This window comes from Chiloscyllium plagiosum, chromosome 22 (genome assembly GCF_004010195.1).
Source record: "Chiloscyllium plagiosum isolate BGI_BamShark_2017 chromosome 22, ASM401019v2, whole genome shotgun sequence".
Taxonomy (NCBI): Eukaryota; Metazoa; Chordata; class Chondrichthyes; order Orectolobiformes; family Hemiscylliidae; genus Chiloscyllium; species Chiloscyllium plagiosum.
In genome coordinates, this window is record NC_057731.1 from 9,783,799 (window position 1) to 9,810,948 (window position 27,150).

A 27,150-nucleotide genomic window follows, 5' to 3' on the forward strand; every position below is an offset into this window, starting at 1 on the left:
TTTATTATGGAAATGAGTTGTCAGCTGAGTGCTGCAAAGATGTATACATTCAATGTCTACTTAATAAAAATCCAATGTCTAATATATGAAATTTCAGGTTAAAAATCTTTTCTATACTCCAGAATGTTTATGTTAATCATTGGGGTTTCAGCCACTATATTTAGATATAAACATAAAGTGATACATTGCTGAGGACTCATCATCTTGCCTGAATAAACTGTGCTATTTTCAAGAGTTCTTGCTATTCCATTCATTCACATTCAATAAGCATGCTTTTCACATGATTGACTGACAATTCTGTTGTTGAGAATTTGAGTGATAATATTACTTTCGATTCTGTGCAGGAAGGCATATAGACAAAGGATGTTGTAAATCTGAAGTTTAAGTCGTATCTAAATTTCTGATCTATATGCGGTTTTTCAAAGTAAATGTCAGGAATATTTCTCCATTTTTTGAGCAGACATCTGATTTTTAAGTTTATACATTCCATAATGAAGGTGGTGCTTCATCTGTTTTGGTAACAGCTCTTGTGAGAATGAAAATTCTTCATTAATGACCACTGTGCTTTTTCCATCTCTAAAAATGCCATAAGTAGGCATTGATGCACAGCCTTTCTCTTTAGAAAGCAACAAAGACTTGGCAAGCAACAGCAGCTTATGATCACAGCCCATATCTGCACTGTAATAGTTGTTGACTGCATGCAGTTGACAAGCTGTAAAAACCCTGTTGAGCTTGCAGGAGCTAGTTAATCAAGTATGCATAGCTTCCTGACAAGGATGATGTTTTATTTTGTTTACGATATGTACCACTGCTTTAGCTATAATGCACAATAGGTACTGGCCATTGTCCTTAACAATGTTTTGTGTCTCACTCAACTTTGGAGGTAGATAATGCAAATGTGGATCAACAAAATAATAAGTGACGAACACCACATCTAAATTACATTTAATTTCCTTTACTTGTGGTCTCTAATTTATAATGCATGTGGATCTCATCAAAATGTTGCACATTCAAATGCTGTGTGATTTGTTTATCTGTTATAGTCCAGTAGTTATTAATTGACTAAATAATTTGGTCACTATATTGCTTACCTATCCCCTGATTGGAAATGAACAGATAATATTATGTCTCATCAACCTTGCACACGTAAGTTACTATGGTGGAAGAACAAAACATTGGCAAAGAATATTATCCATAAAAAATGACAAAAGGTCAGTTCATCCAAATAATAGTAGCTACTATTATTAAAATTTAATAAAATAATAAATAAATAATAGCTTGTTGCTACTGCCCTATCTTATCAACATATTTAATATATTTGTGGTACTCTGGAAGCTATAATTTCTACTAAGTATTCACACCAATTACATTTAGATTTATTGTATTCAGTGTAGACATTTAAAAAAAAATAAATGGGTGATTCATGCGACACACAAGGGAGCCATTTATGCTATCATGTCCATTGCCAGCTCTTTGAAAGAATTAACGAAATGGCTCAACTCTCTTGCTCTTTCTCACACCCCTGCAAATTATTTTGCTTTCCAAAGGTTAACAAAATTCCCTTCTCAAAATTCATACTGATTGTTTTTCCAATCATACCCGCCCCTGTCCTCTGGTTAAGTATTGTATTTTCACTATATACAATAGTTACAATTTTGTTAGTATATATCATCTTTGGGGTCTTGTCCTGATAGGGTCTTGTGCAGTAATAGTTTCATCTGGATCAATACGTCTGAGTTCAAGTCCTGCCTGTCACAGAAGTGTGTCATAACATCGCTGAACAGGGTGATTCAAAATTTTGTTTTGTCTTCCTGTTCTTGCACAATTTTGTTACTGAGTTTCCTGTTAACACTTTATTAGTTTTCTGAAATTAATGCCACCTTTTCTTTAAAGAACACCATTCTGTTGTTCAAAATAAGCATTTAAATGAGATAAGATCAAAAATACATATTTCACCAAACGCTGATAACTTTACTAAATGAAAACCAAAAGAAGTGTGGGTGCGTTATATCAGAACCAAAAACACAAATTGCTGGAAAAGCTCAGCGAGTCTGGCAGCATGCGTGGACAGAAATCAGAGTTAACATTTCGGTTCTGAGGAAGGCTTATTCAAACCAAAACATTAACTCTGATTTCTCTCCACAGATGCTGGCAGACCTGCTGAGCTTTTCCAGCAGTTGCTGATAGCTTTACATTGAATTGCCTTTTCTATTTGGAAATGACTTATGTAATTTTTACTTAAAAGGCTCAGAGTGTCCTAAAAGCTTGGGCTTAGGTGCATTTGCTCAGGTCTGTGAATGACAGATTTAGATTACGTCTGGTCCCTCAGCCCAACAAGTCCACACAGACCTTGCAAAGAGTAACCCACCCACATCCATTCCCCTATCCTATATTTACCCCTGACTAATGCACCTAACACTATGGGCGATTTTAGCATGGGCAATTCACCTGACCTGAACATCTTTGGATTGTGGGAGGAAACCCACGCAAACACAGGGAGAATGTGCAAACTCCACACAGGCAGTTACCCGAGGCAGGAATCGAACACGCGTCCCTGCCACTGTGAGGCAGCAGTGCTAATCACTGAGCTACCATGCCGATAGGGTTTCATTCTAGGGTCTGCATCCTACTACTGGGATAAGAACATGGCCTGAGAATGTGGAAATACCTTAAGGGAGAGCATCAAGACGTATACAATTAAAAGGTCACCTCTTGGACATTTGTTCGACTAAGGTTGACAGACTGGATCCACAACTATAAGCCTAGAGGCAGTCTTCCCAGTCCACCAGGAGAGATGGATATCACTAAAGTATTTGGGGGAAGGATTGGGTGCCCTCTGAAGTGACACCCTCCAAAGGCGGCTGAAAGTTCACTATTAAATGTGGAAGCTGCTATCAGGTCAGCACGCAGAGAGGGAATTGCAGGCACAGTTATTTCCTTCAGGCTACAGGGGAAAAGGAAGTAAAACGAGGTGTTACTATACTCTGGCCTGCTACTTCCATCCAGTCAACTGGGACGGTGGCATAGGAGATAGGTACAACGTGAGGTGGTGAGGGTGGTTCTGTTGTTTTTAAAATCCAGATGATATGTGTCTCAGTGGATACTTTAATTAACCTAATCTGAAATTGATAGTTGGGTATTCACCACCCCTGCCCTATTCAAAACAGGCTGGAGGTAGGAACATGCTGCGAGAGAAAATAGCTGCCTGTCTGCCTCGGAAAACCTTCCCTTCACAGAAACAAAGTGCATTCTTCCATTTGCTGAATTAATGTGATGCAGGCTGAACAGGCCAATTGTTTAATTTCCCAGGATGCATCACCTCTGTTCAAACAGCTGTACCAATGCAAAGCTTTCCATAGTCACTTTGTTTTAAATGATCTTGATTTTAAAAAATAATAATTTCAAAGTCTCGGAGGTAAAAATTGTGCTTCAAACTGAAAGACTGGGTATGTACTTGAAAGAGAACTGAACAGATAACCGGCTCTGCCAATTTGTAGATTTTGTTTTATAATCAGAACACTACAATGAATTCAATGAAAGAAAGATGGTGATGGTGTGTGTGTGTACCTCTGTGTGTATCTGTGCAAGAGACAGCCTCTTCGGTAATAATACTTCAATTCACCAATAAAGCAATTTTACACTTAGAAGACAACTAATTATACTCTTTGGGTCTTGCTGACATTAATTTCAGTGCTGATTTTGAACACCGGTGAGAAAAATAAACATACCTACATCAATGAAAAGATACAGGGCTGGTTGAAAAAAAAACATGTGATTCACTAATCTCTTTAAGATTGCAAATCTTACTCCTTTACCCGGCTTGACCTATACTTGACTCTAGATTCACAGCAGTGTGCCTTCAAAATTGCAAGTCACTCAGCTGAACCAAACTGCGACAGTAAAATGGAAAAGTAATAAGACCAGCAGAACACTCAGCATTGACACAGGCACCAGAAATGTCAAACCTCTCTTGCCCAGTCTTCTGCAAAGCCCTCCATTCTAACTTCTAGGAATGTGCCAAAATTGAGAAAGCTGATACACAGACTAGTTAGGGGGAAAAGTGAGGACTGCAAATGCTGGAGATCAGAGCTGAAAATGTGTTGCTGGAAAAGCGCAGCAGGTCAGGCAGCATCCAAGTAGCAGGAGAATCGACATTTCGGGCATGAGTCCTGAAGAAGGGCTCATGCCCGAAACGTTGATTTTCCTGCTCTTTGGATGCTGCCTGACCTGCTGTGCTTTTCCAGCAACACATTTTCAACACAGACTAGTTAAGCAAGAAAAATACCCAGAGAATTTTAAATTATAGCCAATGTCCTAGACTCCTCCATCATCATCTTTAGGTTTATCTTGTTTCACTGGCAAAACAGATCCACCAGAGCATTCTCAACTATTGAGTCCAGACCCCATCAAGCTTTCTGACATAAAGTCAAACATGGGAAAGAAAATTATGCCCTAATGCCCTCCTTTCAAATGCTGAAGCAGTACTTCACCATATTGAACACCGCTTGGAAGAAGTATTGAGGACTGGCAAGGTCACAGAATGAACTTTGTGTATGGGAATTTGATGTCCATCATACAAAATGGCTCAATGGCAAACTACTGAAGTCCCCACCATCACAAATTCCAGTCTTCAGACAATTCTACTCTGCTGAAGGCATACCAAAAGAATTACTGACCCAGACAACTCCAAAGCTGTAGTTCTGAAGACTATGTTTCTGGACTAGTTATATATTGAGCTAAGATGTTACAGTACAACTACAACAGTAGCATCAACTCCATAAAGTAGACATTTTCCCAGGTATCTCCTATCCAAAAAAGCAGGACAAATCCAATTTACAACTACTGCCTCATTCATTTTTTGTCAGTTACAAGCCAAGTGATGGAAAGTGCTACCTACAGTCTAAAATCATTTATTCACCTCAATCCCTGCTTCCATATACTTATTGGGTTCCACTTGGGCCACTCAACTCCTGATCTTATTATACCCTTGATGTGGAGTCAGTGTTGGTCTGGGGTGGACAAAGTTAAAAATCACACAGCACCAGGTTATAGTCCAACAGGTTTATTTGGAAGCACTAGCTTTCAGAGAGCTGTTCCTTCATCAGGTTTTTGTGGAGTACAAGATCATTTCTTTTGTTATAAATTCTCTACCTTGTGATCTTGCACTCCACAACCACCTGAGGAAGGAGCAGCCCTCCAAAAGCTTCCAAATAAACCTGTTGGACTATAACCTGGTGTTAAGTATTACAACCTTGAAACAAAGATGGCTAAGAGAGCTGAATTTAATTGTTGAGGTAAGAGTAATCTCATCCCATTGACATTATCCTTAGCTGATTCTAGAATTTTAGTAGCTATTTCATATGTCACCCTTTCAAGCCCTATGTTGAACTCAATCATGCAATGTTTGACAAACGATCATGTACCATTAAGCAGTTCAATAAATGTGGTCCTTTATTTAACCTTTAACTGCTCCAGGCAACTTAGTATCTTTTCGACATGTGTTAGTGTGCCGATCTTGATCTTTATAAGTGTTAAAATTCTCCAATAAAACCACTTTGCTTTTACTGTACGCTTGACTAACCTGAACAAGTTAACATTTCACAGTTGCTACCATTGGGTCTAATAAACAATTCCCACTACAGTCTTAAATCCTTATCTTTCTTTATTTTACCCATGCCTCTACGTCATACTTACCTCTCGTAAATCCTCACTTATCATCAAAAGGATTTTATTCTTAATCAGTCAGGCTACTCCTCCCCTCCACAACTACTCCTATCTTTCCCATGAACATTATAATCTAGTATATTTACAACCAAATCCGGAATATTTTTCAGTCATGTCTGAGTAATCCGATTATATTTATGATTGCAATTCATTCCACGTGTTCCTTATACTCTGCGTGTTCATACTAAGAATGATTTTGAGCCATATGCCCCAATGTATGATTCAATTCTAATATTTTAATCACACATTTCCTGTTTCTCCCTATCAGTTTAATTCTTTTATATCTTTCAGTTTTTTCTTTACCCTGCAGTGCTTGAAGTACTGTTTCTGACTATTGCTTTGGTCTCACCTTTTGATTATTCTGGAACTATTATTTACATTTTCAACTTGAGCCTCCCCAAAGCACCATCACCTCAAATTTACTAGTTTAAAATTCTTGTTATGGGTCGTTCTGCTATAACACAACAGTTTTATTCCTCTGCAACCTCGTGCTATAGAAAATGGCTCTATAGAAAACCGCTATAGAAAATCGCGCTGTAGAAGATCGCTAATAGAAAATCACTATAGCTGTTCAGTAGAAAGTTCATGTTAACCAAACAATGTCTACAATTGGTCACTTGCATTATAACCAATTTGTGCTGACAAAATGAGCATTATAGCACAACGAACTGTACCATTCTTCTATGAACCTGCTCCGATTCCAATTGAGGAGCAGTTCATTCTAATTGTATAGTTCCTTCCTGTTTCAATATTGTTGCCACTCACCTTTCCCAAAACATTCCTTGAGACACATGTTCATTTCTCTGAGTTGCTTTTCATGGCACCAATTTGAACAGGTTTGAGTAATAATCCAGAGATTATAATCCTTAAAGCCCTGTCCTTTAACTTAGCCTCCAGTTCCTGATACTGCAATCTAACTTGTCCACTGAACAACCAAATTAATGCAGAAACTGCTGGAGAAACTCAGCAGGTCTGGCAGCATCTGTGGGAAGAAAGCAGAGTTACCAATTTCAGGTCATCTGACTCTTCATTGTTGCTCACTATCTAGCATCCACAGTTGTTTGTTTATTACAATCAAATTATTGCGCCAGGTCCAAATGCAAAATATTATTTCCTTCAGACAGATCCATACAGTATGTGAAATGTCTCAGTTTGATACCATCAATTTCTGTGTTCCTCATTTTCTGTCTCACTGGTTCCTCTTAGTCTGCACACAATGTGTTACACCTCCCCTAGTCTGAAGATGTGATGCGCCACAAAGCTGTGACTGCAGCATGATAAAAGCTGTGCAGATACTGCTACCGCTCACTATGCGTTGGAGGGTTGCCAAGTGACCCTCCATCTGAATGGCTCAAAGCTGGAGAGTTTTGTGATAGAGACATAAAAAGAAATTGAAATCACTTGGAACAGTTGCACTGCCCTACATTTTTCCATCGAGACATGCAACCTGCTCATTCATTTTCAAAACTATACAGTATATAACCAGGTTATAGGGTCGTTTCTTTCTTTGTACACATTAATTTGCACTAAACAACGATAAAATAATCTAACTACTGCCTCAAACTTACACATAACATCACAATTATGGTGATAAAAGAAAAAAATAAAACCAAAAGCAGCACCTCATTTGTTCCGTGTGCAGAAGTCTCACTTAGACAACGTACCAATTGCAGTATTCTGATAATAATGTGCTACTTTCACAGTCAAAGTTGATTTGGTTTAAGTACTTTATAGTTATTTGCTTTTTTATTCTTCAGTGGACTCTGGGCATCACTGGGCCAATATTTATTGCCCATCTCTAGTTGCCCTTGAGAAGGTGGTGGTGAGCTGCTTTCTTCAATCGCTGGCAGTCCCTGTGTTGTAAGTATACCCGAATGTCATGAGGAAGGAATTCCAGTAGTTTGACCCAGTGACATTGAAAGATCAGCATAGTTCAAATGAAGGATGGTGAGTGGCTTGGGGGTAAATTTGCAGGTGATAGTATTCCCATGTAACGTTTGCTCATGTCATTTCAGACGGTAGAGGTCATAGGTTTGGAAGGTACTTCCTAAAGAAACCTCAGTGAATTCCTGCAGTGCATTTTGTTGATGGTACATGCTGCAAGACTGTGTCACTGATGGAGGGAATAATTGATTGTGAATGTAATACCAAACAAATGGGCTGCTTCCTATCCTATTAATTTTGGCTTACACCATGCACATTTACTTAGTTGAAAACATTTTTATGAATCTTGGGCATGAATTAACTGAAAATAGAATGCCACAGTATTGAATTATATTTCAAGATCATCATGCATTATCAAGGATTAATGTTAATATCACTGAGTAATCAAGTAAATGACAGCATCAAAACAAACAAAACATATTGCTTATTTAAATGGTAAACAGTAATAATTGACAAATCAAACATGAAAGCATGTCAAAACTGAGGAAATGAGACTAATTCAGGGCTCATATAAGGTGGAAATTATTACTGATCAACTCATTTGATCAAGTAAATTCATTATCATATGACATGTTAAACAGAATACTGCAATAGTGCCGGCAAATTATCCTCGAAATTCAACTGTGCACTGCTCGTCTGACAGGTGTTAAGTGACTTTCAATGCCAGGAAGGATGCGCATGTTCAGTATAAGCTGTCACAAATAAAGATAAACAGGAGTATTCAGATCCTCATTGGCATTTACCCTGTTGCTAATTCAACTACAAGTCAACTATAACAAGTACAAGTCCATTTTCTTGATGTTGATGATCATTTATTTGAACGCCATCTATGAAACTGGGTTCCCCTGAATGAAGGTGGCACCGTGTGACCTGAAAGGTAGTCTTTTAAGGATGCATTCTAAAACCAAGAAAGTTACTGATTAAAATACTATTACCTGATTTCATAGGAAGGAGGTCACTCAGCCCATCAAATCTGCACCAACCCTTGAAGACCCAGACTGAGTCCCCAGTCTAACCCACCTAGCCTGTACATCCCTGAACAATATAGGGTAATTTAGCATGATCAATCTACCTAACCTGCACATCGTTGGTCTGTAGGAGGAAACCTATGCAGATACAGGGAGAATGTATAAATCAGACACAAGCAATTGCCCGAGGATGGAATTGAACCTGGGTTCCTGGTGTTGTGAGACAGTTGTACTAACCACTAAGCCACTGTGTTGCATCTGAAAGTGGAGCTGGCAATTCCTGAAGACATCATATAAAAGGCACACAGGACCTCTTTGGGGACCACCTTGGACCCAATCCTTTGTATGATCATATATGGCAATTTGCACCCCCCACCCCCAAAGTTCTCCCCAGTGCTTCACTCACAACAACCAAAAACATTTCTACTCTTATTGATGCTAGCTGTGCCCTGCCAAATAATTATTAATGCACCTGCCAGGCATCCACAACCCTCAATGAATCAATCAACTTGGTCCCGTCTTTTCAGGTGATGAGATTGTCCCCCATGCAGCTGTATTTCCGGGACTTATAGATTCTTTTCTTAAAATATAGCACCAAAGAAGAAGATCAAGTTTAACAGCAGTAAACATCAGTATGATCTCTTTTTACATCTGACAACAGAAGCACATGAAGAAATTTATCTGCGCATAGAAGGTAATAAACTGCAGCTGGTTGGACACATCTTTTTTAATGCCTAAGTCCAAATCACATTCTTCTCAGCTAAATAACCTGATAAACTAGAAGGATTATTCCTCTATGCTTCCTAACCTGGGAACAAAGCTGATAAATCTGGGAAGGTATCTACATTACAATCTTGTCCTGAAAGATGTAGCTTCTCTAATGTCATCAAAAAGACTGTTTCTGGTTGTTTTATATACCTGAAACAACATAAGCTGCTCCTTTGCATATACTGGAGAGTTCCTGACACATGGTGGTATATATTATTGGGCATCAGCTGTTCTAGAGGACTATGGCTTTCCTTAAACTCTGTTGTTATGGAAAATAAGGTTGACAAATTACATGTACGGTGCTCCTTTGGAAGTATTGTTGCAGCATTCTTTTCTAAAGAATAGTACAAGAGCAGCTTTACTAGAAGCGGCTTATAATGAATAATGTGTATCACACCTGAAGCCAGATTTTGAAGAAAAAAGTGCCAGACTTCAAATTAATTTTACCACAATACGTATCAAACGTATTATTAATATTTCTATATTGCATGATTGATGGATCATCACAGAGTGACAACACACATCAAAGAATCCCTACAGTTTGGAAGCAGGCCATTCAGACTATCAAGTCCACACCAACGAGTATCCCACTCAGACTCACCCCCTTAAAACCCTGCATTTCCCATGGCTAACCCACCTAGCCTACACATCCCTGGACACTCCAGAGCAACTTAGCATGGCCAACCACCAAACTTGCACATGGTTGAACTGTGGGAGGAAACCGGAATGCACATGTAGACAACCCAAAATTCCAAAAAGTCAGAGGGTGGAATCGAACCCAGATCCCTTGCGCTGTGAGGAAGCAGTGCTAACCACTGAGCTACCATGTTGCCTCGTGCGATATAATCCTTTACTAAACAAAACATCTTCATACAGAGAGGAAATAGGACTTAGGAATAGGAGGTGATTATTCAAGATCATGAAGCTGATCTACTTGGGGTCTCAGATCAATTTTCCCATCTGCTTCCTCAACACTTGCCTCACCTGTCTACCAAGAATCCAACTCAGCTTTCAATAAATTTTAAGACCCAGCCTCCACTACCATCTGATGTAGAGAATTCTTCACTCCAATAACCCTCGCAGAGAAAATAAAAATCTCATAGCTGTCTCAAAAGGGAGACCTCTTAAACTATGTCTCTTAGTTATAGTGTCTCCTAGAAGAGGAAACCTACTTTGGGCATCCACCTATCCAATGGTCAGCAAGGACTGGTTGGGCTGAAGGGTCTGTTTCTGTGCTGCATGACTCAATGAAGGCATTTTAAGGTTGAAATGAAAATCAGAAGTTAAAAAAAACACAAAAGTATCATGAATTGACCCGAAGACTTGGTACAGCTCAGGAGCTGTAAAATTAATAGACAACTCAGGGAAAACACTTTGACTTCAAGTGCAAATAACTTGGTGTGAAAAAAATTAAGTACAAAAAGTATAAGAGATACAAGCAGGCAACAATCAAATGGTCTGTTGAAACTGCTCAACAATTCAATATAATCATAATCGATCTTGAGCATCAACTTTATTTTCCATCACCTTGATTTCCTGAGAAGCCAGAAGTCTATCAACTATGGACCACCAAGAAAGCAGAGATACAGTCGGTGCTGCAATTATCCCATTAAGTCTGCCAAAACTGAACATTTACATTGACATTGTTGACATGAATGTAGAACAACAAAAGGATCATAAGTAAAAACTTGAAAGGATGGAAAGTATACACAAAATGCTCTTGTTCAAAATAACCTTGAATTTATTTGAACAATGACTGCACATTGTATTAAATGAACTTCATTTTGCAATACAGCAGTTTTATATCGATTACCTGTATGACAGATTCTCCAGGCTTCATGTCAGTGTAAACATTCACTTTGTAAGAAATGTTTTGAAAAATTGGAGTGTTGTCATTTGCATCGATCACAAAGACATTGACAGTGACTGAAGTACTTTCTTGAACACCATCAGAAGCAGTCATCTTCAAGAAATAAATAAAGAAATCCATTAGTTGAGTATTCCAACATCAGCTGGGGAAAAACACCCACAAATTGTTCCTTTTTAAAACAGCTGTCACTTTATGTACATAAATGTAACACAACAGCAATCACATTCCACTGAATACTATCAAAGTGAATACAGTCAAAACCAATTTACTGTTTGATTGGATGAAAATAGTAAAAAAACAGCATCCGGTCTTCAATGACTATTTAGATCAGCTGTCTGTTGAATCATTTACAATGTGGTCTGAGTCAAGGCCTAATGTGAAGTGGAGGCTAGGTGCCAGTCAGACTGGATTGGGAGGACTGTTATGCTGAACTTTTTATTTCTTCATTTTTCAAATGTATTTATTACTATGAACTGTAATAATGGACTTTTATTTCTTTACTTTTCTAACTTTTCTTTCCTTAAGAATTTGTATTTAATGATCTGCACCTCGGTACCTTTGTACTTAAGGTGGTGTCATAAATGGAGACTGTAAACTTTTCACTGTACTCATTTGAGTACATGACAATGAAACTAATTCGAATTTCCATTCAAGTTATTTATTGTACCGTATGATGTGTATACAAAAAATATGCAGTCTACCGTAAAAGTGTAATTTTGCTGACGTTCCCGGTCAACAGGCTCACGTAAAGTCAGATAGCGAGTTATACCAAAAGGGGTGACAGTAAACGCTGTGACAAAGTCGCTCAGCAAAATTCGCAGCTTTGGGTCTTTTGTCTGGAGGGAAGCAAAGTGAACAGGAATTAAAATGAAAATCGGACGTGTTATTTCTCTTAGAAAGTTTTACGTTCTGATTATTAAAATTGAAATGCACAACATTAACTGTGAATATTATATTCACACAACTAATTGTGTCACTTGATTTTGCACTTCTGTTTGCTGTACAGCAATTAATCTTCAGCTACTGTTATCAACCTTGTTTCTTCCTTGTCCAATTCTTTAATATGAGTGTTTTACCCTGATAAAGCAAACATAATGAGCAATAGCACAGGAAGGAAAAACTTGAGTTGAGATATTTCAGTGTATAGCTTCCATAAGACGTGTTCATTCCCATTCATAATCAGTTGCAAGGTACAGATTGTAAAGTTAAGTAAGTAATTTCCAACAACATTTTGATCAGAATAAATAAGCAGATTTAACACTATTGGAGGCAATTTCCTAGGTTTTGATAGTCAACCACGAAGGTACACAGACCTATAAGTTTCCTTTGCTTCTCTTGGTCAAATTAGTCACTGAAGGCATTGTAATGGGAGATAACACTTTGGTTGAGGGAAAACAATACTCAGACAGAGTTATCATTCCTCACTATTATTTGAAATGGAAACATGGATAAGTGGAAGTTCGGTTAGGGCAGGATTTGGCTTGATTTTGAATGCTGATTGGTCAACTGATGACGTCAAGACTTACACACGAATGAAGATTAATAAAAAGTGACAGAAAGCAATTAGTGCCTACAGAACTGTCAAGTGAACACGACTTTCAATAGAACGAAGATTGGCAGGAAATTGGTCCCTAGAAAAATAGAATTTAAAACAAAACATGTCTGGTGAATTTGCTGCAATTTGCTTGTTTCACAGGAGTAGCATGATGATTATGCCAAATCTACTAACTGCTCAGTTACAAATACTGCTTAAGAGCCTGGCATGGAAAAAAATAATTCCAATCTAACTGATTCTTACAAACAAGTATTATTAATTTAAGGGTGTACAGACAGGAATTTATTTTTTTTTTAACAAGCTGTTCATTAACTAGTTACAGAGTTCTGGACATCCTTTGAAAAGAGACCAGAATAATTATTCTGAAAAATACTACATAATCAGAGCGAAAGAATTGGTCTCTATAAATCTGATTATACATCCTAAACAAATGTTTAGAGTGAACAAGATGGATTCAAATGCACAGCACTTGAAAGCACATCAAGCTCTCAACCAATTTAGCAACTATAAACATTGCTCCAATTATCTGCCATTTCACTTCTGCTGAAGATAGTGTTTTACCTTAGGGAACAATTCCTTGACCGTTCTCAATTGGTAAGCAACCATCTCTTGTGTGTCAGCGTAAATAGTGCCTGTCAATGGGAAACTCAATCATGGAAAGTGTAAAAGCGTGTCTGATTCTATCCTCATCTTGACATATTGCAAGTTTCGAGGACCACTGATTCACAATGTACAGAAGAAACTGTGTTCTACTTTTTCTTTGCTTCTCCTGAAAGACACCATGGCTATTTTGGTTCACCACAGTTCAGGATTATTCTCCTCACCCTCCAGAGGTGTTCAAGAATTGGACTGACATTATCTAGGTAATTGGTATCCCTGACATACAACAAATTCACTCATCCAATATTGAAAGCAAACTAATATTTTGAAGGAACAATTCATATCCTATGAAGTGAGTTGCACTCTTACTTCATGTTCCACTATTTCACATTTAGTTTTATTGAAATTTTTCACTCTGATTCATGAGGGCAATTCAAAGGAAATACTATTTAAAAGGGAAATCCAATAATTATACGATATGGAAGGAGAGAGCCAATTGTTTGACAAATGGACTCTAATTGATGGAGCATTGCCATGGAAAGTGTACCCATTAATAAACAGAGCCCTGTATATTAACTCCCAACATAGTGATCAATGTTAGAAATGATTCACTTCGTGCAAAATCGCACAGGAATCTCATCAGTCACCTGGAGATAGTAGCTCCAGTTCCAGGGAGAAGCTGCCAAACCACATGCCAATCATCAGATGGGTGCGATGATTGACCCTGAAATCAAGACAGGTCCTGTCCAGCAAGAGCTGCTGACCAATCAGACAAGGCTGTGACTGCTGGCTAAAGATTCACCCCTTGTGTCCTGCGGAAGCAAGGACAGAGGTAAATGATGAATGTGTGGATAGGTCAGAAGCAAAGGACAGGAAACCTTTGGATCAGGCACTGTTTGCCTTTAGCTGAGGCAACCCCACCACCAACTGAGTATAGTAGCTATCCGGAATACTCCACGGTTGTAACTGGGTTAATTCCACAAGGGGCTCCTAATAGGTTTCTTAAGGGCTTCAAGAAGGTGGTAGCATACATGTAACACTAAGACACTATTAATCCAGAAACACAGGCAAATATTCTGGGAACATGGGTTCAACTCCCACCATGACAGATGAGGAAATCTGAATTAAAAATATTCTGCTATAAAATGTTAGCCTAAATGGTAGCCACTGCTGAAAAATGTATTGCTGGAAAAGCGCAGCAGGTCAGGCGTATGCCCGGAACGTCGATTCTCCTGCTCCTTGGATGCTGCCTGACCTGCTGCGCTTTTCAGCAACACATTTTTCAGCTCTGATCTCCTGCATCTGCAGTCCTCACTTTCTCCTAAATGGTAGCCATCATTGTTTATAAACAAAAATCAGATATTCTGTAATGTACTTTAGGGGAGGAAATCTGCCATCCTTACCTGATCCTACATGTGACTCTAAATCCACAGCAATGTGGTTGACTCTTAATTGCCCATGGGCAAGAACAACATTGTATTAAAAAATGGAAAAATAATTGTAGTGGGACAGTAATTAAGTTTCATCCCATCTCTAAGCTTGCCTCCTTTAGAACTAAGTACAGAATGTTCTGTTCCTAAGAGAATAACTACAGCAACAGTGCTTATGCTTTGCTTGAAAATAACATTTTCTTGAAGTTCTTCATCTTTCATCATTGTCCTGATGAGTGCAACATAAAAGGCTTCAACAAAATATGCCTTTTTTCAGCAATACCCAAGTTCTGTACTAACAAACCACTATTTGTATAGCAACACTCTTTAATGATATTTTCAATATCTCTTAAAAGGATATTGAATTAAAATTATTAATTCAATAAATAAAGACACAGGAAATTACTTCAAAGGTACAAGGGTGGCATTGGACAAAAATGGGACCAAACAGTTCCTGTATCATTGTGCACAGATTTCAGTTACCCACCACTCTTATTCAATTAGAAAGTCTGCTGTCTATTTTCACCTCTTTGGAGAGGTGTGCTGTGGGACGAACAGGGGGACGGTGAAGGGGAGGATGACGGTGAACAATAGGACAGGATGAAGCTGATATCATTATTGAGAAATATATTTTTAAAAACCTTTCCAGAGCTTGAGTATTGTCAGCAGGTCCAGCATTTATTGTCGTTTCCTAACAACCCTGGTAAAGTTATGAGAATGGCATTTTCTTGGAACACTGCAGTGGTGTTTGAAAAAGTACACCCATAATGCTGTTGGGAAAAATGCTGCTGGAGTTGGACACAGCAATGGTAAAGGAACGTCAATTCATTTCCACTGGTCAGGATGGTGTGTGCCTGTTGCCCTTTTTCTTTCGGCAGTGACAGGCCATGGGTTTGGAAAGTGCTGTAGCAAAAACACTGGCAAGTTGAAGTGATGCATCTTGTAGATGGCACACACAGCAGCCATAATGTGTCAATGATGGTGCCAATGAAGCAGACTGTTTTGTCTTGGATGGTGTTGCGCTTCTTAAGCACTGTTGGAGTTGTACTCACTCAGGAAAGCATGGGATTCCTGTTTTCACATCCTGACTATTGCTTTTTAAGAGGGTTAGGAGGTTTTGGGCAGTCGCAAAATACCCAACTCCAACCTATTATTTTAGCTAGAGCATCCATGTATTTGATTCAGTTACATTCAGTTTCAGGTCAATGGTAATTCTGAGAATGTCAATAGTAGGGATTTCAGCAACATTAATGGTCATTGTGAAGGGAAATAGACTTTTCTTTTGAAGGTGGTCATTGCTTAGATGTTGTGTGCTGCAAATATTACTTACTGCTGAGTGAATAGTTAGCTAAGTGTGTGTGCTTTTAGAACATGGAATAAGTGATTAGTGAAATGGTACATTTGTGTTTAATGCTTTAAGTTCAAAAGCTAAGTTACATGTGAAGAGTAGATTAAGAATGCTTTAAAATTGATTTTTTAACGTAAAGCAATAACATTGAGCACTGTTATTGAAGTACACCGCACTATTCAATTTATTACGTTAGATAACCAGTTCTACATTTAGATGTTGTTCATGAGCTAAATGTCATTGACTATCCCATCAAACTTCCCAGAAAGTCTAACTGTGGTTCGGGTCTTGCTTCTTGCAGGTGACTTCAATTGTTATTTAAGAAGTTGCGGATTGAACAAAACACTGTGCAAACATCAGTGAATATCCCACTTCTGGTCTTCTGATGGAAGGAAAATCAATAATGAAGGAGGAAAAGATGGTTGAGTCTCAGTCACTATCCTGAGGATATTAATTCTGTAATGGCATTCTGGGGCTGAGGTCCCTGGCTCCCTACAACCATAACCATATTCCTCCCTGTGCCTCAACCTAACTGTTGCTTAGCTTATACTGGTACTCACTTCGGCCACTTAAAACTGGAAAAGGCCATTCTGAACTTGTGACATCATCCTACCTATACAACTGGCAGGTACACAGTCTGGCAGGAATAAATAAATTAACCTAGGCAATGCTTAATTCCAAGATGCTATGCTCAATTCCTGCCTGAGGTATTAGCAGCAGTCTATCATTCAAGGAAAAATCAACCTCTGCACATGTGATAACTCCTCCAAAGCCCATGGGGAAATCACTAATTAATCTCCTTGTGGAGCTCCTTGAGTATGAGTTCCTTTGCTAACAGGCCAGCTAGAATTCATCACTGTCGTGTTAGGTGCATTAGGCAGAGGTAAATATAGGGTTGGGGTGGGTAACTCTTTGGAAGGTCAGTATGGACTTGTTGGGCTGAAGGGCCTGTTTCCATACTGTAGGGAATCTAATCTTAAAAAAAAATTCTGAATGGACTGATTAGAAAAATAGGTTAATTAAAAAAAACTGCACTTGCACGAGGCTTCTGAAATGGGGGCCTTGTGCTACAGTGGTAGTGTCCCTACTCTTACAACGGGAAGCCTGTGTTCAATCCCAACTGCCCTAGAGATGTGTGATAACATTGTTGAACAGGTTGATTAGTAACCTAAGTTATACCAAAAAAAAACAAACCCAATAGGGCTCTTGTGGTACAGTGGTCGTGTCTCTGCCTTTGAGCAAGAAGACCTGGGTTCAAGTCCTACCTGCTCCAGAAATGTATAGCATACCATCTCTGAATAAGTTGAGTAGGAGGACATATCCAGTCTCATCAGAGCGAGAGCAATTATTTTATTTGATATTATTTATTATTGTCACATGTACCAAGATACAGTGAAAAGTATTGTTGTGTATGCTATCCAGGAAAAACATACCTTACATAATTACTTCAGGGTAATAGAACAGAAGACAGAATGTAGTGTTATAGCTACAGAGAAAGATCAACTCTAATATATTCAGAGATCTGTTCATAAGTCTGATAACAGTGGGGAAGAAGCTGCTTTTGCATCTCTTGGTATATGTTTTCAAAATTGATATCATCTGTCCAATGGAAGATTATGGAAGAGAGAATAACTGGGGTGGGAGGGGTCTTTGATTGTGTTGGCTACTTTCCTGAAGCAGCAGGAAGTGTAGACAGAGTCAATGGAAGGAAGGCTGGTTTGCATGATTGACTGGGCTTCATTCATAAGTCTAATTTCATGCAGTCTTGGGCAGAGCAGAAACCATACCAAGTGGTGATACATCTGAATAGATGTTTTCTATGGTGTATCTATAAAAATTGGAAAGAGCCACTTGGGGACATGTCAAAATTCCGTAGCTTTCTGAGGAAGTAGAGGCATTGATTGCTTTCTTGACAGCTGAGGGACATCATCCTTCAGGTGAAGGGACAGATTGAGGAAATGGGTCCTCCATGGTGATTTCAGTCATGCACAGGACACTATGGACAGCAGTGTACATCTAATGTAACAAATCAAATGGTGATGTGCACTTTAATAATCAGAGCCTCATTTGGAAAAAAAAATCCAATGCATGAATCAAAGGAAGTCATGATGCCTTCATTCCTGGGAGTCTAGTTGCACTTGAGATATCCAAGTGTGGCTACTGGGCAATACGAGCTATCCCTGATCACATATCCAAGCATGGCTACTGGGCAATAGGAGATATCCCTGATCACATATTCAAGAGTCGCTACTGGGCAATAAGAGCTATCCCTGCTCACATATCCAAGCATGGCTACTGGGCAATAAGAGATATCCCTGATCACATATCCAAGCATGGCTACTTGGCAATAAGAGATATCCCTGATCACATATCCAAGCATGGCTACTGGGCAATAAGAGATATCCCTGATCACATATCCAAGCATGGCTACTGGGCAATAAGAGATATCCCTGATCACATATCCAAGCATGGCTACTGGGCAATAAGAGCTATCCCTGCTCACATATCCAAGCATGGCTACTGGGCAATAAGAGATATCCCTGATCACATATCCAAGCATGGCTACTGGGCAATAAGAGCTATCCCTGCTCACATATCCAAGCATGGCTACTTGGCAATAAGAGCTATCCCTGATCACATATTCAAGAGTCGCTACTGGGCAATAAGAGCTATCACTGATCACATAGTCAATGACTCACAGCCAGAAGTGCACAGCTTGCTTAAAATGAAATCTGTATTGTCACACAAAATGTATCAAAACAAATCGTTGGCGTGCTGAAGTAATGTCTCCGCTCTGCAGCTGACCTGTACTAAACAGAAGAGCATGCAGCAATATACGGTGGTCGGCATCATACTAATCTCATCATCATGAAAGAATTCCAATTGTCATCTATGTGAGGAGCAGCCTAGGAATAGGAAGATGGAGAAGTTGAGTAGGAGAAGGAAAAGGAAGATGTCACAGCCAATTTATTTCTGACTGGAGAGTCTACAAAGAAATCCTTCAAATTTTATACCATAATATTAATTATCCATGCTACATTTTACCTTTACTCTGTTATTGACCATCACAACATTTGCTTGGTCAGAATACAAAACTTAAAGCCAGTTCAAAAAAAAATTCCAACCTGAATGAATAAATCAAGGCATTCCATGCTGCAGAGAAAATTCAACCATCCTTGTGCATTCCTTAGTAATTTATTTTTGTATGCCTTTCAGCTTATACAGTGATGTTCAGGTGTAATAGCAGTGACTGCAATCAGGATGGTGGAAGCTTGCTGATTTTCAATGTAAGAGACTTTGAAGAGCCTTGGTGGATGATCAGGAGCAACTTTGGGCGTTGATGGCCTGGCATTGGTTTGTATCTCTGGCTGATATGGCTGTCAGAGTTGAATACCCATAAGCTGTAAAACTGTAGGATATGGGTGTGAGGTTTGTGACATTGCAAAGTGTGTGAGGTATAGCATATAAATATATGATTTGAGTCCGAGTATTAGAGACTGTTGGTAAATTATGAGAACGTGGTGAATTGAGGCTAGTGATGCAATTGATAGGATATGAGTTTTAATTATAAATTCACTGATCTTAAGCACACAGGCGAGGTCCTCCAACTGCTTGTGGCACTGCATCCAAGACTTTGGGGCTTGTTTTGATTTCTATTGGTCACTGCTCTCATTGCCTTTTTTAAAGCATGTGTCTGGAAGGCCTTCTGTGTATACAGACTATCTCTCCCCCTTTACACCAAGGCCTCTGACACAACACTAAAAGTTCTTGAAACCTGTTCTCTAGCTGGGATGTCATGTTTTTTGCCTTTTCCAGATATTTTTTGAAGAGGTAACAAAGAGGACTGATGAGGGTAAATGGTGGACGTGACCTATACGGACTTCAGTAAGTGTGACAAGGTACCCCATGGAAGACAGGTCAACAAGGTCAGATCACTTGGAATACAGGGAGAACTAGCCATTTGCTCAAAGGTAGAAGACAGAGTAGTGGAGGAGTACCTTGCAGATTGGAGGTCTGTGACCAGCAATGTGCCACAAGGATCAGTGCTGGGTCCACTACTTTTTGTTATTTATACAAATGATTTGGATTTAAACATAGGAGGTATTGTTAATATGTTTGTAGATGACATGACAGTTGGAGGTGCCATGAACAGGGAAGAAGGTTACCTCAGAGTACAACGGAATCTTGATCAAACAGGCAAATGGGCTGAGGAGTGGCAGCTAGAGTTAAACTTAGATAAATGTGAAGTACTGTATTTTGGAAAGGCAAATTATGGCAGGACTTACATACTTTATTTTAATGTACTGCAGAGTGTTGCTGAACAAAGAGACCTTGGAGTGCAGGTTTATAGTTCCTTGAAAATCAAGTTGCAGGTAGATAGGACAGTGAAGAATACATTTATTGGTTAGTGTATTGAGTACAGGAGTTGGGAGGTCATGTTGTTGCTGTATAGGACATTGGTTAGGCCACGTTTGAAAAACTGTGTGAAATTCTGGTCTCCCAACTATGTTGTGAAACTTGAAAGGGTTCGGAAAGATTTACAAGCATGTTGTCAAGGTTGGAGGATTTGAGCTGCAGGGAGAGATTGAATAGGCTGGGGCTATTTTCTCTGGAGCTTTGGAGACTGAGGGGTGACCTTGTAGAGGTTTATAAAATCTGAGGGGGCATGGGTAGGATAAGTAGACAAGGTCTTCTCTGCAGGGATGGAGGAGTCAAAAACTAGAAGACATAGGTTTAAGGTGGAAGTGAAAAGATTTAATAGGAGTCTAAGGAGAAATATTTTTATGCAGAGAGTGGTGCGTGTATGGAATGAGCTGCCAGAGGAAGTGGTGGAGGTTAGTACAATTACAATATTTAAAATGCATCTGGATGGGTCTATGAATAGGAAGGGTTTAGAGGGATATGAACCAAGTACTGGAAAATGGGACAAACTTAACTTGGGAAATCTGATTAGCATGGATGAGCTGGACTGAAGGGTCTGTTTCTGTGCTGTACATCTCCATGACTCTATGAAATTTCTCTCCCAAAATAACTGCTCCATGCAAAATGCCTTTTAAAAGGAACGTGGTAGTTTTGTAGCAGTGCAAGCTAACTTTTTGTTTGGTCTACCATGCTCATGTCCCAACCAAACTAGTAGAATGATCTGCTGGACAGGGCAAATGTAAAACAGTAAACAACACAGATATCACCTTCTGCCTGCACTGCATTCAAGGGGGACAAGATAACTGCTTGTGCCCAACTGTGGGGGCTATCTAATTTTGCCCTCATTAATATTCACATCATTTGAATGGAACTACATAGAAATGCACTTAAGAATGCTAATGGGGAGAAAAAGATTGCTAGACAAACTCAGTATCACAAATGGCAAATATATAAAATAGGTCAACTATCCATCAGGAAACCTTAGACAAGATGACATTCATGAAGGCCAGACTCACCCAGCAAGAATCCAGATAATTTTTTTTAAAGTTTAATTTATGGTCATTTTCACAGTCAATGAGGAGAGCCAGCACACCTCTACTGATAATTACATTTCATTATCTATTAAAGTATTCAGTAAGCGTTTTCTCAATCAGTCATGATTGTCTTCAATTGAGCTATCAGACAATTTTCTACCTATTAGAAAGCAAGATTTTGAAAAATGTGGTTGAACAATACCTGGAATTACAATCAAATACTTAAAGGAAACAATTACCATCCGTCATGACCCAGGGGAGAAAAGTGAACTGAAAAAACTTGACCTGGCATCTCATTTGTCAAATTAACTTGCTTGTCCTTAGTTGTCTGGTCTAGGATAATGGTCATCCATTATTACTTAATTAAAAAGCAAGGTCTTACAATGTCAGCAACTTACCAGGCCAGATATACACATATGTGCCATAAAGATTCATGCAAGGGAGGTGAGGAAATGCGTGCAACACAGTAGGATCTGCTGGGGAGAAGGGTAGGTCTTGGACAAAATTTATACTCAACTTGATTTTTAAAACTGCAAAACCAATCACTGGGCTATCAGAGAAATAATAAGAAGCATTGACTTGACAAGAAGCAAAAACATGCAACAGATAAAATATTTAATAAACACACACACAGATTTAAAAAACATTAAATACATACAGGAGTAGAACCTGATGGTACCTAAAAATAAACAGACAAGAAGATTCACACAAATGAAAAACAGATTCTATGAAGATGAGATTTCAAAATGTATTCTCAACATCATCAAATCCTCATGATGTGTAATAAATGGAATAGGTTCTGAAGTCCTTAGAAGCTACAAAGACAGTTCATCTTTCAAAGTTTATAAATATTATATAATGTAACATTTGCTTCAGCAGGTTTAGTCAAAATTTGTATTAAAATATACATTTGTCACTTTTTTCAAAAGTCATACTTATGGGATATGCATTTAAAAACAACAGCAGCACTCACCTCCTCCACATCATTATCCATGGCTACAATTCTTAATGGTGTTGTTAAATTCCGACTATCTGAAATGGTTGTTCCCACTGGTGCAGATTCAATGATAAAGCCCTGGTAGGTAGTTTGTTCAAAGTAAGGGGCTTGGTTATTTTCATCTAGAACCTCTATGTGCAAATTGGCAAAAGCTGGCAATGGGTGTCTATTGTCTTGTTCTGCCTAGTTGGAAAAAAATGGAAAATCACATTTGATTAGTCATGTCCAGGGACTGACTGATCAGTAAATTAGACTTTAACAGAATCCAGCCTTCTGCAGAGCTAAAGTGCCTTAAACTTGTAGCAATAGTAATTTTCCATTCTAGTTGGCAGCTGAGTTTAAAATGTGATTCACTTTAGAGGCTTTTAAAAGTAATGAAGGTAACAATGTACTGCTGATTAATGGATATTTTGTTTAGAACAGTAAATTGAGCTCCACTTCACCCCTTAGCATAATAAGATAAAACTGTTTGCTGACACATTGTTTAACATTCACTTATGATAAAAACAATTAATTGATTCAACTAATACTTATACTAGAGCTTATCCTGCTGCATGTAATCAATGTGAATAAACTAACTAATTATATTGATGTGGCTTAGATAACTATAAATTGAGCTCAACCAAAATGCTACTGTTGGTACCCTAACTCACCCCAAATCCCATTCACCAACCATCACTATTTTGGGTTAACTGAGACTCTCTGCTCACCAGGGCACATGGAACCTCAGTTTAAAATCTCATTCAAAATGTGCCATCTCAAAGTGAACTCCCTCTTAACTGCATTTAAGTGGCAGCCTGTTCAATTTGTTCAAGTCTCTAAAATAGCAGAAGTAGAAAAGTTTTAATATGCACTACTGATATTCTGTTTCCCATGTGAGCAACTATACTGTGAGAACTTCCTGAACAATCATACAAAATACATTTCCATAGCAATTGCAAAGTATCATCACAAGCTTCAAAAAAATCAGTCATCCTTGCAAAAGTGATGTTCAGAACACGAAAGGTTCCTTTCTGAAATATTATGAAAAACTGTTTGTCAATGCACAAAGCATCACCTTGGTAATGGTTTCTGTATTTCGCATTCAGTTCACACTAAACATTTCTATTTTTATACTTTCTCTCCATGGAAGATTTTCCTGTCGTGATAGCGGTTAGGTATGCATTCATTATAAGAAAATTCATTTAGAATGCTAAAATTCTCAAACAGATCTCCCAGATGCCTCAGCACTGGTGCCTCGGAGTCACGCATTTGGCTCTCAGCTTCTACAATTAGCCAATTTCACTGACTCCCACTGAATGTATGCAATCAAACTTGAACAGTTTGTTAATTAGAACATCATATTACTATGGCATATTCCACTTTAGACGAGGGCAGAACAAGGTAAACAAAGTATCATGTAAGGAAGCATTGCATTATCATAGCCTAACATAAAATATTCCTCAGCAATAGTCAAAATACTTGGCAAAGTGAACAAATCAAAAACACATGATTTGATGTCTATAAGGCATAATTGAGCACAATTTTGCTCTTGTATTTGCCTGAGTCATGATAAGTGACTATTCTTCAATGGGTAAATTGACTGTGAAACACTTCAGGATGCTATGAAGATATCAAAGGTTCTATCAACACATATTCTTTCTTAGACCTGTGCCGGAGAGACATGGTAATATACAGTGATAGGCTGTGCTGAAACATACACCACAGATTGCCTTCCTTGGCATGGCATGAATGAATGAAAATAGTACCACTGCAGATATTTTGATGAAAGCTATTTCTTCAATTTACTGCAATCTTCAATTTTTAATGGATTCCATTTGTAACTGCGGTCTATACACTGCAGCAACATTCTAGAGGTTCACTCACTCCAGAACTTTCACACTAGATTTTAAAAATGCGCGACTATACTTTTGACTCAGTTGGTCATAACACTCTCAAGTGGATTCGCATATTTTAAATCAATGGGAAACAGTAAAATCATTAAATATTGACAACAGAGTATTTAGTCGTGGACTGGTATTGTATTCCATACCATGCACAAATGGTATGGTGATAACTGTTTTCCCACCTCCACCTTATTTCTGAGTCAAATCTACTTAGCCCATTTCTTTATAAAACTGGCTATCTTCAGCAGTATTTCTTCAATGAATGACAACTGCTCTCTCGATCCTATGTTAATTGACACCCACCTATTTCAACAGAAAGCTTAGTGGCATTTTCACGTGCAGAGATGATTTTAAAAATCTTACACAGTTAACTTTTAATACATACAATGTTATAATTACAAGGGTCTTCTAAAATGTTTACAATTTCAACAGAACTGGAGTGGAATTGGGAAGAACAGGAAATCTGAGAGAATTCACATTGAGAACACACTGAGGTGTTTAGGAGATGGAAACATAAGTTTCTGAAAGGTTTACTATACACAAATTTATATGATACTGTTGTTCGTTCAGTGGTCGGTTTTGGATGGATCAGTTTGTGGTCAACAGGAAATTGAAGACATCAGCATGGTTTATGAAAAGGTGTGAAACAGAATTGAACTGTGGCATTCCTGAACTTATGCTCTTTACAATCAATAATGATAAATATCAGAAACTGATAGATGAATTTACATTTGTCATCACTGAGGAGGCCTGCATCAGGAGGATGAAACAAGAGATTGATGAGGCTGCATTTTTTAAAAAAATCAAGGTTACATTTTTAAATTTCTGTCTGATTCCAGATGCTTGCCATTTTCATCAGGGTGAATTATGACCCAGCACTCCTTTTAAATGACATCAGGTGAGCTATTTAAATGCCTGCTCCAAAGTAGAATTATTGTTATATTTGTGTACGTAGGTGATTCCTATCGTCTTTGGGAATCGCATTAGATGATGGAATTCGTAGGGAATGATGGTGATGATTATATTTTAAGCAAGCTTGAAGTGAAGTTGTTGATTTCTAAATTGAATTAATTTCTTGATACCTGCTGTGCCTTTGAAGCATGATTCTAGTATCTAACAGCTACAGAACAAAACAGCCAGATAATAGTACAAGCAAACCTTTAAAATGATATGGTATTAAAAGAAAAGGAGAGAAAATACATTTTGAAAAAAATTCACCTTCTCATAAAGTGGTCAATTAAACAAAGCCAGCAAAACCCCCACAGTAGAAACCTTTAATCTCATTAAAATAAACACACAAGCACTGGGGGGGAAAAATAAACACTTCAAAGAAAGATCAAGTTTCTACAAGGAAGGAACTTCTCACTGTATCTCCCAAGATATACGTGACAATAAATCATTCATTCATTCATTCATCCGTCCATTCATTCAGGTAATAATGCAGTCGGTCAGAAAAAGCAAACAGTCCCACTTCCAGCTTGGAGACAAACTCATGCCAGATTAGGTCCAATAGTCAGTCTTGAGGCTTAAAAAAGAATTGGTAATGAGATCACCTGGTAAAATAGATGTCTGAATATCTTACAGATTTGTTCCTGTTGATATTCTTGCCAAGTTGATGCAGTTTTATTAAATGCATGTGCATTTCAAGGACTTGCCAGTGTTTGGCTTATTGATTCTGTCCTTAATAGGAACTGCATGAATGAATATGGAGGTTACATAGGAGCATGGAGCAGGGCATTGGATATTGAATAGGAGACATTGAAGCCAAGAGGTGTTAAGAGGGAATGGATGGATGGGAATGTGAATGTGGATCAAGAGTGAGAGTTGGAAGAATTAACAACCATGAAATGAACTAGAGTTATATCACAGCAAATCGAATATACCTGCTAACCCGCCAGACCTACCATTTGGCTACCACCATTGCCACCTCATGGCTGCTCTTAGGACATTTGAGGCTGCTTTCAAGAATTGGTGTCAATGCCAGCCTGTTCCTGACATGCAGAGACTAAAAAACTGGGTGAGGCTGAACAGAAGGGTCAGGGTTGGAATATTACGGCAATTCTGGTCTCCATCCTTTCGGAAGGATGTTGTGAAACTTGAAAAGAGTTCAGAAAAGATTTACAAGAATGTTGCCAGGGTTGGAGGATTTGAGCTATAGGGAGAGGTTGAATGGGCTGGGGTTGTTTTCTCTGGAGCATTGGAAGCTGAGGGGTGACCTTATAGAGGTTTGTAAAATCATGAGGGGCATGGATAGGATAAATAGAGAAAGACTCTTCCTTGGGGTGGGGGAGTCCAGAACTAGAAGACATATCTTTAGAGTAAGAGGGGAAAGGTATAAAACGATGTAAGGGGCAATGTTTTCATGCAGACGGTGGTATAGGTATGGAATGAGCTGCCAGAGGAAGTAAATGACAAAGTAGAGGTGCTGGGCCCTCTACGTTTTGTCATTTACATAAATGATTTGGATGCGAGCATAAGAGGTACAGTTAGTAAGTTTGCAGATGACACCAAAATTGGAGGTGTAGTGGACAGCGAAGAGGGTTACCTCAGATTACAACAGGATCTGGACCAGATGGGCCAGTGGGCTGAAAAGTGGCAGTTTAA

At 38.6% G+C, this 27,150-nt stretch overlaps 1 protein-coding gene across 2 annotated transcripts in view; it reads right to left on the minus strand.

The window, feature by feature from the left end:
* The window catches only part of pcdh15b (protocadherin-related 15b), a 1,523,107-nt gene that overhangs the window by 356,739 nt on the left and 1,139,218 nt on the right, over positions 1-27,150 (minus strand). For both annotated transcript variants that reach the window (XM_043712368.1, XM_043712367.1), the window contains 4 exons: positions 22,637-22,843; positions 22,322-22,342; positions 11,976-12,110; positions 11,218-11,367 (listed from right to left, as the gene is read on the minus strand). In XM_043712368.1, coding sequence (XP_043568303.1) covers positions 11,218-11,367; positions 11,976-12,110; positions 22,322-22,342; positions 22,637-22,843 — 513 coding nt within the window. The remainder of the gene's footprint in view (positions 1-11,217; positions 11,368-11,975; positions 12,111-22,321; positions 22,343-22,636; positions 22,844-27,150) is intronic.